The sequence below is a fragment of the Phascolarctos cinereus genome, unplaced genomic scaffold (genome assembly GCF_003287225.1).
Source record: "Phascolarctos cinereus isolate Bilbo 61053 unplaced genomic scaffold, phaCin_HiC Scaffold_726;HRSCAF=1367, whole genome shotgun sequence".
NCBI lineage: Eukaryota > Metazoa > Chordata > Mammalia > Diprotodontia > Phascolarctidae > Phascolarctos > Phascolarctos cinereus.
Window position 1 is genome coordinate 180,490,632 of NW_027556098.1, and position 12,358 is coordinate 180,502,989.

At 40.1% G+C, this 12,358-nt stretch overlaps 2 protein-coding genes across 2 annotated transcripts; both read right to left on the reverse strand.

The window, feature by feature from the left end:
* Nucleotides 1-374: 374 nt before the first annotated feature.
* Nucleotides 375-1,336, reverse strand: OR10S1 (olfactory receptor family 10 subfamily S member 1). The gene is given in 2 exon segments (XM_020984702.2): nt 375-1,321; nt 1,324-1,336. Coding segments are annotated over 2 exon segments (960 nt in total).
* A 4,998-nt stretch (nt 1,337-6,334) lies between these two features.
* On the reverse strand, nt 6,335-7,270 carry OR10G6 (olfactory receptor family 10 subfamily G member 6). The gene has a single exon (XM_020984683.2). It carries the CDS (start codon nt 7,268-7,270, stop codon nt 6,335-6,337), a length of 936 nt encoding a protein of 311 aa, XP_020840342.2.
* Nucleotides 7,271-12,358: the final 5,088 nt, after the last annotated feature.

The following is a 12,358-nucleotide window of genomic DNA, read 5'->3' on the forward strand; positions in this document are numbered from 1 at the left end:
GTTAAGTAATGCTCTGAGCTCCAGAAATTTTGATGCCAAAGAAGGTTCTGTCCTCAAAGGTATAAGATTATCATTAAGTTCTCTATCCTTGTTGGGAGTCTAGATCCACATGTGGCTTCAAGGCTGCAGGTTCCCCACCCCTGCTCTAGAGAATCATAGAATAAATGAAGAGGGAGAGAACCTAGTGAACATTACTTCAAACACTATATTTTACAGTGATAGAAATGAACCGAGAGATGTAAAATGACTTTCCTCAGGTCACAATTGGGTCTGGAACAGATCTGCTCCCTTCCACCTTGATGCCATTTCCATTGTACCATATCATTGGTCAAGTGCTACATTGGAAGGGTTAGGGAAATGAGTTACAGTACATTTCAAGGGGGTGGACTAATAGCAGGTGACTCTCTAGGCCCATGGCACAGAAGTCTTCTCAGAGCGCGTTTCACTTCTTTATTCCTCAAGGTGTAAATGAAGGGGTTGAGCATAGGAGTGACAATCGTGTAGAAGACAGCTGGGGCTCCTATCTCTGCCCCACTGGAGTGTGGCTGAATGTAGATACATATGGGGGGCATATAGTAGAGGAATACCACTGTAAGGTGTGCTGTGCAGGTAGAAAAGGCCCGGTGGCGGCCAACTGCAGTACGAATCCTCAGCACAGATGCCACAATGAAGACATAGGAGATGATGATAAGTAACAGGCAGCTTGCAGCGACAATGCCAATGTTAGCCAGCATGACCAGCTCATTAAGGGCAGTCTCTGTACAAGCCAGCTTTAGAACAGGGGGGATGTCACAGAAGAAATAAGCAATGCGGGAAGGCCCACAATAGGGCAGGTGGAAGGTGAGGGAGGTGTGGATAGTAGAGTGTATGGCACCAGTGGCCCAAGTAGCACCTGCCAGCCCTGCACATATCTTCTGACTCATGACAACTGGATATCGCAGTGGCTGACTGATGGCCAAGTATCGGTCATATGCCATGACAGTATATAGGAAACATTCAGTACTGGCCAGGAAGTGGAACAAATAGAGCTGTATAGCACAGCCCCCAAAGGATATCACCTTTCCTTCTGGAGTTAAAAGCCCTGCTAGGACCTTGGGCACAGTCACTGTGGACAGACAAGCATCCAGGAAGGACAGGTGGCCTAGAAAATGGTACATGGGGGAGCGGAGGTGAGGATCCAAGCTCACTGTCAGCAGGATGAAGAAATTCCCCATCACAGTGATGGTGTAGATGAGGAAGAAGAGAAAGAAGAAAAATATGGGGTGCTCTGCTGTGTTTGCCAGCCCCTCCAGAATGAAGTGGGTCACCAGTGTTTGGTTGACCACTCTGTCGCCATACTCCCCTGCCTGCTAATGACAACTGAGTTATTGCATCCCCTTATATTGCCTATATTGATTGATTCTTACCCTTTCCCCAGTGCACAGAACAGCTTTGCTCTGTGAATTTTAACTCTTCCCATAAAAATCCTCATAGCAATTCAAATGTTAACTACTCCATGAACAGGAAGTTTTTGCTTACTCCCTTTCTCCCCCCCCCCATTTCCCCTTGGAAACAACCTTCTCTTTTGGACTTCACATTGAACTTTGTTTTACCATTCTCTGGTGCACTTAGCATATATTTTACATCATAATTATTTGTGTGTGTGTGTGTGTGTGTGTATAATCCTTCTACTGGCCTGTAAATTCTACGATAGAAGAGATCATAATTTTTTCCCCATCTGGTGCCTGGAAAAGCCTCCTTTCACAAAATAGGCACCGAATATTAGTCAAACTAAATTCTGGCAATTTTTCTTTTGTTTTTTGACAACAATTTAGAGGATATGTTATCACTCCTGGAATATGATAATTCATTGGGTACTAATATAGTGGCCTTGTTCCATAGTCAAAGTGCTCAGAAGGGGAGAAGAAAAGGTTACCTTGTTGATGTTAGTAGTCATTAATATTTTGCTATTCTTTCTTGTTTTCTCACTCTCTTGGTGTTTAGAATGGCATATTTGAGTCATTAAATGTCAGTCATGGATGTTTAGTTGAGTTTCCCACTCAGAGAGAGCCACTGTGCCCAGGTGGGACAGCAAATTCAGCTCTTTGTAGCTTTCCAATGCAGTTTGCTCTCCTCTAGGTGCTGTTGGTCTTCCCTTTCTTGTAGTTTCTTCTCTAACCCTGCAGCTGTGAGTGAGCAGTGTTTTATGCTTAATGTACCACCCAGGGGATGCTGTTCAGCCTCTTGGGAAGCTTTGGGTAGAGCTTGGACACAACATCTCCTGGGTATTTGCATTCAGATTTTATCTCATTATCATTGACAGGAATTCACACTATGTCAGACCACATGGAGAGTATCAGGCAACTATACACACTAACACTGAGTGTAATGATGAGATCTTTAAGGGTTGTCTGAATAATTATCACAAGAATTATTGTAATTCATCTCAATCCTTTCACATGAATTTCAATAAGCTGCCTTTTTATAATCTTTAACTTTCTTAATTTTCCTAGCTGACATTCTCTAGTTGCTAAGACTTGAAATCAGTCATCTTTGAATCTTTCCTTTTCCTTGTGATCTCTCTCTCTCTCTCTCTCTCTCTCTCTCTCTCTCTCTCTCTCTGTCTGTCTGTCTATACACATATTACTCAGAGTCAATCACCCATTCATTTATTCAAAACAAATATTTATTTAGTGCTTACTGTACATAAAACACTAGACTTAGAATTGAGAGTCTACAAAGATAAGTGAGACAGAATCAAGGAATGTATTACGATTTAGTACTGTGAGGGCCACATTGATATGATTCAAAGTGGAGTGTGATAAGAAAAATGTAAAGTCCTTTGAAAGCTCAGAAGGGGAGATTATTTCTAGTTGTTGGAAGAATTAATGAAAACTTCATTCAGATGGTGGAATTTGATCTGGGCCTTCTAGGATGGTTATGGAAGTGATTGTTAATAAATCAAAATAAATTAATAAAAAAGAAAGAATATTTGCAAATAAATATGGTTATAAAACAAAAAAGGTAGGCAAGAAGTAGAATGATGAAGATCTTTGAATACTACATTAAAGAATTTTCATTTGATTTAATAGGTAATAGGAAATGATTCAGAATTTGTGAACAGGTGAATTCTATGGTCCAGTTTATTGTGAAGTGTAATCTGATTGCAGAATGTAGGATAGATAGCATTGGGAAGCAACTGTAGGCTGGGAGGCCAGTTAGGGAGCTGTTGCAGTAGACCAGAGGAGAGGAAACTAGAGCCTGGTGGTGGCAGTGGAGATAGATAGAAGGACAGGTAATACTTCAAAACTGATCATATGGGGAACAATAAGGAAGGTGGATGATTCAAAGTTGACTCCCACATAGAATGAATGTGATGGCAAAGAAAACTCATTGTTTCAGCATTTATGGGAATAAAATATAGTAGCTTACCACTCTATCTTCTTCCCCAAGCACTATTCTCACTCCCCCCAACCCCTAATGAAGTATTCCATGTTTGTCTTTTGGGGATTTTTTCCAAACTGATTCTTGAGGGATAGAATGAAGTTTTATTTCCAATTACAGACACCAAAAGTAGAGTCCAATGTGAGTAAAACAGACTTAAGGAATTTCAGAACTTGAAGACACTTTGTTGATCATCTAGTTCAAGGGTCCTTAACCTTTCTGTGTCATGTGTCCCTTTGGCAGTCATTTGCAGCAAATGGACCCTGTCTTGAAATAATATTTTGCTGTCTATATTCATAGTTAAGGAGAAGCTAAATTTTAGTTACAGGTTAGTGAAAATACATATGTAGTTGTTTCCTATTCAGGTTCAGAAACGCTGAAATATCTCTGTGGATCCATTGGACCCCCTTGGCATTAAATTGACTACAACAAATAGGAAATATTGCTTTGTTAAAAACTTTGCATGTATGTATTTTTCTCTCTTTGTAGGATATCTTTGTCATCTAGTAAGTTTGAGATATGAAGGAGGATGTGCTACTCTTGAGGCTACTCATGTGCAACCCATCTTCCTGAGTTCAAATCTGGCCTCAGACATTTGTTAGCTGAGGGATCCTGGGCAAGTCACTTAACCCTGTTTGCCTCAGTTTCCCCATCTGTAAAATGAGCTGGAGAAGGAGATGGCAAACCACTCCGGTATCTTTGGCAAAAAACTCCAAATGGAGGTCACAAAGAGTTGAGCACAACTGAAATGACTAAACAGTAACAAAATAACCCCACTCTCACCGCTTCCCCACATATACATGTAGTAGGGATAATTATAGAGTCTGACTTATAGGTTTCAAAAATCAATTCCTCAAATATAGTATGGGGGAGATGTAGCTAGATAGTAGTACATATGAAAACAACCTTTGGGTTTTAGTGGACTTCCAGATCAATACAAGCCAACAGTGTAATGTAGCAGACAAAAATGCTAACATAATCTCAGAAGGAATTAACATATGGATCACACATGGACTGAGGGAGATGATATCCCTGATCCTGTGTTATGCACTAGTGAGATGCCCTGGTGAGGGGGATAAAGATAATAAAGGGGCTCAAACTATGCCATAGGAAGATCATTTGGGAATTGGGAATGTTTAATGTCAAAAAGAGAAGACATGAGGGTAACATTATTCAGATATTTTTCTAAATTCTAATCATTCAAATTCAAGTTAGATAATGAAACAAAAATATAGCATGTTTGTGCTTGTTATGTACATTTAAAACATTGTGCCAAATTCCTCCTGCTGCTTAGGGCACTCAAGAACTCATAACTATTGCTCCTGCATTGCTGTATTGCTGTATTCCTCTATTGCTCAAGGATTGCAAAAGAATCAACCAAATCGTCTTCATTCCTCATGCTGTGTGATTATATTAGGGAATGCTGAGTGGTGAAAAAAAGTGCTTGGAATCATTTCTCTAAATAACCAATGCATTTGTTTGTCTTTTTCCTTTTTTCTGTGCTTCTGTCAATTATCCTTAATGCCAGAATTTAACATGATCTTAATACCCCTTAAAAACTTAAATAAGTAAAATAACTTTATCAAAAATAAATTCTAATCATCCATCAAAGACTAGTTCAAATGTGATTTCTATCTGTACTGTGAAGGTTTCTTAAAATCCTCTAGCCCGAACTCATGTGTCACATTTATGAACTGCTCTGATATTTACTGTATGTTGGCACTTAAATATTTATTGTTTTACATGGTGACCTGATTGCTTTTCATATCTATAAGCAGTTTATTTCAGAAGACTATTAGTTCATTGAAGACAAGACCTGTGACATCTTTGTGTGTTTGCATCATTCTGGACATATGTGAGGTACTTGATAAATCATCCTAGACATGCAGACATGTACTGAATATTCTAGTATCTTTTTTGTTTTATTACCTTTTATTCCTCTGTCTCTGCTGCACTGGGCACAGAAAATATATGCAGGCAGCATACATTTGTTCTCAGAAACATTCCATCTCCTTCCTCCACCAACTTCTTGACATTTGAAACACATGAGGGGTTAGGGAGTTAAGTTTGGGGATAGAATAACTTCAAAGAGGCCTGCACTACTAGGTGTGTATGTGAAGCCTTCTGCAGCTAGCCTCTTTCATTCTGTCTCCTGTGGTCTGGGAGTAGGCATACTAGACACATCTCCTGGAGGCTAGTTAACAAGGGCTCCTTGCATGTGTCTCTCTCTCATACCTTTAGTATCCAAAAATAAGGTATTTTTTCATAGGTTACTGAGTACATGCCTGTTTTCATATCCATTAGAGTTGACTTTTCTTGTTCATTCACTACACATCCTTCTCCTACAAAGTACAATGCAAATCTAATCATTCTTGGGAAGGGATGGATTTGATGCCCTTGTCTTCCTTCCCATGGCTTAATAAGGTAGAATCATTACGATTAGTCCAGAAGACTATAAGTGTCCATCTCATTATAAGTTTTAGCACCTAGCTGGAGTGTACCTTTCATGAATTTGACAGTGAGGGTATCCTAGGGATCCTTGAGTGACTTTTGATTCTCCTAGTTAAGTGAAAAACTCTAGAAACCTTAGTCTTCTTCAAACTTAGATGGAATATTAAGATAAACAGGCTCCTTGGGAGAAGAAAGAGACTCAGTCGATTCATTTTTACTCATTTCTTATTCTTTTCCTAGCAAAGCACCCTGCTTAGTTGATCTGTTGTGTTTTCATTGGAACTACAATGAGAATGAGGTAAATCATCTCTGTGCTGATATTACCCTGGGTTCCCTCTCAGGATCTCTATATTCCTCTAGATGTGTAGCAGTCTCTCCTTCATCTGGGAAATTCCTCTCATACTGGTGTTTTGCCTTCCTTGGTTCAAAGTTTTGCTTAAATCTGCATTGATAGGTGGGGTCAATGGGGCTGCACTTCCCTATGGCCCCCCAACCGCCACAATGCTGACTTCATCTCCTTGTTACGGAGTGTGTAGATGATGGGATTGAGAAGAGGTGTAATGACTGTGTAGAAAACAGCCACTACCCCATCCAGGGGCTCTTGGGAACCAGGACGCAGATAGATGAAAGTACAGGGCACATAGTAGACAATGACAACAGTTAAGTGCGCAGCACAAGTAGAGAAGGCATTGCGGCGCCCATCAGCAGAGCGGATGCGTAGGATGGCAGCTACAATATAGCCATAGGAGGTGAGAATAAGCACGAAGCAGGTGAGGGCTAAGAAACCAATGTCCACAAAAGTGACCAGTTCATTGATGACAGTGTCAGCACAGGCAAGCCGTAGCATGGCAGGAATGTCACAGAAGAAATAGTCAACCTCGTTGGGGCCACAGAAGGATAGATGGAACATGAAACAAGTCTGGAAGATTGAATGGAGAGAGCCACCCAACCAAGTGCCCAAGGCCAGACAATTACAGACACTTCGGGTCATGATGGTAGCATAATGCAGGGGTTTACAGATAGCAAGGAAGCGGTCATAAGCCATGAGGGTATAGAGGAAACATTCAGTGCACCCCAAGAAGTGGAAAGAGAAGAGTTGAATCACACAGCCTCCAAAGGAGATGACCTTGCTGTTCAACAGGAAGCCAGTCAGCATCTTGGGAACAATGGCACAAGAGATGGTCATGTCCAGAAAAGAGAGGTGACATAGAAACCAGTACATGGGTCGATGAAGCCGAGCATCGACTAGTATAGTGAGGATGATTAGCCCATTACCGGAGATGGTGAGCAGGTAGATGGCAAGGAAGACGAGGAAGAGAGGGACACCAAGCTTGGGGTGATGGTGAAGGCCAACCAGGATGAAATGGGTCACAAAGGTCTGGTTGCCACTTTGCATTGCCTTGACGTTAGCTCCTGCTGCTAAAGAAACTGTCAAAAAGGAGAATTCAGGACCTCTCCTATGGCATTGAGCCTTATACATAAAGTCTGTGTATTTAGCAAGTATGGAGGAGAGAGGAGAAAATAGGCAGCTTGGTATAATGGCTAGCGTACTGGAGTTGGAGTCAGGAACGTCTGCATTCAGATCCTGCCTCAGATATTACTAGCTACGTGATCTTAGGATGAAACATTACTGTTTGGATGTTTGAGCAATAAAAAAACAAAACAAAGAAAAAACAAAAAAAAAAGTAGGGGGCAGCTAGGTAGCACAGTGGATAGACCTCTGGCCTTGGAAGCAGGAGGGCCTGAGTTCAGATCCGACCTCAGACACATGACATTTACTAGCTGTGTGACCCTGGGCAAGTCACTTAACCTTGATTGCCTCACCAAAAAAAAAGGCAAAAAAAAATTAGAAAAGAACTGAGTGCTAAAGAGTCTAGGTCATTACCATATTTACTTTTCAGAAATCTAAGGGTTGGTAGGCGTTACAAGAAGATATCTCCTTCTCTTGGTTCTAAGCATCCCTATACCAGAGTGGAATAGATCCAGGTACTAGGGAGGAGGCAGAGTATAGGACCATTAATTCATGGATGAGTAAACCAGATATTTGGGCTAAATTTACAGTGAAACCTAGGTTTCCTGATCCTCAGTCCTTCCCAATTCCTCCTCATAAACCCAAATCTTCTTTTCTCTATGAGGAAAGAAAAGAGGCAGTCTTTCATCACCCCCTCTACAGTGCCCCTCGATGTCTCTCTGCACAAATCCTATGGCATTATATGTGCTGTTCCCTTCCCATGATTCCTGGACTGTTCCTCCTGAGTAGTGCTCTAGCACAACCTGTAAAGTAGAGTAAAGGGGGGCAGAGGAAGGGGGAAGCCAGAAGCTGCTAACAAATCTGCTACAGGTCTTGCAGCCATTGGCCACCTCCTCAGTGAGAGTTTTGAAATACCGCCTTTGTTATAGCAGCATTAAGCTTCTGTACAAGTGACCCTAAAGTTTGTTTAGTGGGCTGCTAAGTGGAAGATTACAGGTAAGAAACAGAGAGATGCTAGCTGAGTCTCATAATAGTGAGAAGCATTGTTGGCACTCGTACTAATCCTAGCACCTTAGTTGCACTAAACAACAAATAAAGAAATGGTCTAGTCAGTGTTTTACCTTTTTGAGTGCTCAAACACTGCCCCAAAATAAAACTATGCTCCAAAAGCTGTGTGTGATCACAGCAACCAACTTCTGCTAATTCTCCTCTTTTGCTGCTTTCCTTCTGGTTCCCCCTTTCCCAAACAAGAAACTAGGGCAATGACTTTATTCACAATTCAATTTATAAGACCTCTATTATGTTACAAGGCTTGTGATTGAAGTTGCAAAGGAAAATGTTAGACATTTGCCCATAAGGAACTTTCATTTTAGTATGGCAAGGGTCATTTTTACGCCATGAACCATTTTGGCAATCTGATGAAGCCAACGGACCCCTTCTCAGAATAAAGCTTTTAATTGCATAAACTGTATAGGATTATAAAGGAAGCCAATTATGTTGAAATAAAAAACACAATTATATCCCTAAATGTTCAAATGCCTCTTGAAATCTATCATAAATCCCAAGTCAAGAACCTCTGTACTTATAATCATGTACACACACAAATAAATACAAGGTAATTTCTAGGGGAAAAAGCTGTAGCTTTGGCCTTGCATCCGTAGCCCTCTGCTCTTTCTGCTCCTCTCTCCTCCTCCCTTTCTCCTGTATCACTCCTCATTGTAAATTATTGTTGCCATTAGAATTTCACAGTAGTCTTTTCAAAGGCTGAATAAACTATTCTAGTTGGTGAGAAGACATAAAGGTACAAATTATGAAGCTTTAACAGTTATGAGAACATAGAAATAAAAGTCTAGCTTTGACCAACTTGGGAAATATCTCACTGATTTCCCGTAGACTAGTTATATCTATTTCCATCTGAATCCAGAGTCCTGTTCCCCAACTCCCTAAGCTGTCTGTGCTGATTATCAACCTGGATTAATTCAGTTCACTCTTTCATCATTAGAAAATAAAGAAGCCCTACTGTCTTAAGGACCCATATCACTTCTTCCTTTCAATCTGAGATGAATTCACCCACTCCGAGATATTCACAAAAGATTTTCTTTCCAGTCCCAATTCTTATAAGGACTCTTGTCTTTCTTTTGCCTTTCTCCAGCATTGACTCCTGGGTCCTTTTCAATTTCAATTCACAGCTACTGATTATCTCCTGAGGCAGAAAGGGAAGCATCCTTTGCTTATTGATTAAGAGCTAACAGCCCTAGTTTTTTCAAACATCAAGTATTGGAGGCAAATTTTTAATTATGTTAAACCATCACACATTCCATCCAGTCTTATCTTTCACTCTTCTTCTTAGGCCCTCATCACTTTTATTGGTATCCCTGCTTCAAGTCCATGTTCCATACAGCTGCCAAAGTGATTTTCCTAAAGATATCACCATATTAGTCCCCTGATCAATAAATGCCAGTAGTTCCTTTTTAACTCTAGGATCAAACATAATTTGCTCTATTTGGGACTTAAGAACATCTGTAGCCTGGCCCCAAACTGTCTAGTTAAACAGAGCTTCTTATTGTTCTTCATACATGACATTACTCATCTCCATGCTCTTGCATTGTCTATCTCCCATGCCCAGAACAAACTCCATCTTCATCTGGACTTCACAGAATCCCTACTTTCCTTCAAAATTCAGATCAATTGCTGCCTTTTATTGCTTTACCTGATCCTCCAGATGCTAGCAGATTTGCCCCCAACGACCTAATACTTACTTTGTGTATGCCTATTTATGCACATAGGGCAGCTAAGTGGCATAGTAGATACTGTGCTGGGCCTGGAGTCAGGAAGACTCATCTTCTTGAGTTCTAATCTGACCTCAGATTACTAGTTGTGTGACCCTGGCAAAATCACTTAACCCTGTCTGCCACAGTCTGTAAAATAAGAGAGGAGAAGGAAATGGCAAATAGCTCCAGTATCTTTTCCAAGAAAACCTTCAATGGGGTTATGAAGAGTCACATACAACTGAAAGAAGACTGAACAACAACTGAAATTTATGTACATCACGCCTTATTCTCAAATTTATTGTAAACTCAAGGTAGGGACTGATTTGTTTTTGATTTTGCATACCAAGCACCTAGCAGAGTGGCTAATACATAGTAGCTACTTAATAAATGTTTTTTGGTTCATTGATTTCCTGATTAATAATTCACTACTCCAGTTATTTTGTATCAATAAACATCAAAGGAGGAGATATTGTTATAGCAAAATATCACGTGTTTTCCTATGCCCCTCTTTCCCATTCTACTTCCTCATTACTAGGTGCAAGCCATTTTCATTGGCCTAGGGGCAAAATACGTGATTATCAAGGTTGCTAACAGAATCTGGTTGGATTGAGTTAGAATGAGGTCAGACTTTGATTCCATCTGAATCAGAAAGGAAAAAGCTTGGGAATTTTGCACAGTGACCATATTTTAGAAGACTTTGAGTGGAGAGTGTGTTTGCTTTACCTAATCTTAAACAAAGGTCTCAGGGTAATAATTGCCTGCATTAATATAATTTACCTATTTCTGTGTTTCTCCAGGTTCCTTTTAATAAGATGATATCTCATTAGGATTTCTTGCCCTTGAATAATATCCGTCTGTATAGTCTATTCCCAGATGTGAATGTGTACAAGAAGAAGTCACCACCTGTGCTAGCTGGGGAAGTTATCTTCAGCCTCCTTTTGACCTTCCCTTCCCTTTGTGATTCCTTTTCTGAATCTGGTAGATTCTTTACCTCTCCCAGGCCTTCTCCTTGACCTGTCACAAGCCTCTTTCAACACACTCAAGCCTGGACTCATTTCTCTTTTCAACTTTCCTGCACCTTTTATCTCAGAGGTTTAATTACCTGGAATCTCCTTCCTATGGAAATCCCCCTTGGGGGCACAAGGTTAATGACATTGCACTAACACCACTATTAGCAATTACGTTCCTCTGAAATGAATTGTCATGGGCTTTATTAAGAAGAAAATATAGGCTTTGGTTACATCAGATAAAAAGATAAGAAAATGCAAAAATTCTAAATGTCATCTTTGACTCCTCTACTCACACTCACCCTAAATATCTTGCCAGTTTTTCTTTACATTTCTAACATATGGCTCCTCCTCACCTCTCCCATAGGCACCACTCTAGTTCACATCCTCATAACTTCCTACCTGGACTATTGTAATAATCTGACATTCCCTCTTCTTTCCTTAATCTTCCTTATACTCCAATCCACCTTCCCCACAGCTGCCAAAGTATGAGAGACAAGTATACAAACACAGAAAAGAGTATGAAGGGAGTGGAAATCTCAAAAATATTTTTTATTTTAACTGAGCAAAGGAGTTTTAAACACACACAAACATGTAGTTTTGTATAGAAATACAATAAATCTAATAGGGAAATAAGGGGGAACAGGGAAGAGGGAGAAGGAAGATTGAGAAAGAGTAAGGAAAGAGTCATAAACAAAAAACACTTAAATTTGAGAAAGTGTCTCATAAAGACAGGATTAAAAAGTGATCAGGGTCTGGACTAGGTAAAGAGAAGAGAGGCAGAGAAATGGCCTTAGATCACTTCATTTATAGATAACTAGTGTTGATCTCATTCTTTTTCATTTCCCATTTATTTTTCTTTGTAAAGAGAGGTGAAGGAGTAAAAGACAGGAAAAACTGCAGGAAGGTATAATAGAAGTGAAAACACAATTAACAATCATAACACTGAAAGAACCTATCTGTACAAAAATATTTACAGCAGCTCTTTTTGTGCCAGCAAAGAATTAGAAGTCAAGGGGATACTCATAAATTGCGGAATGGCTGAACAAGTTATGGTGTATGGTTGTGAGGGAAGATCATCGTGATGTAAGAAATAGGTTTCAGAAAAAATCCTAGGGAGACATACGAACTGATGCAAAGCAAAATGAGCAGAACTAGGAGAATATTGTACATAGTAGCAGCAATAATGTGAGGATGATCAACTGTGAAAGACTCAGCCACTCTGATCAAGACAA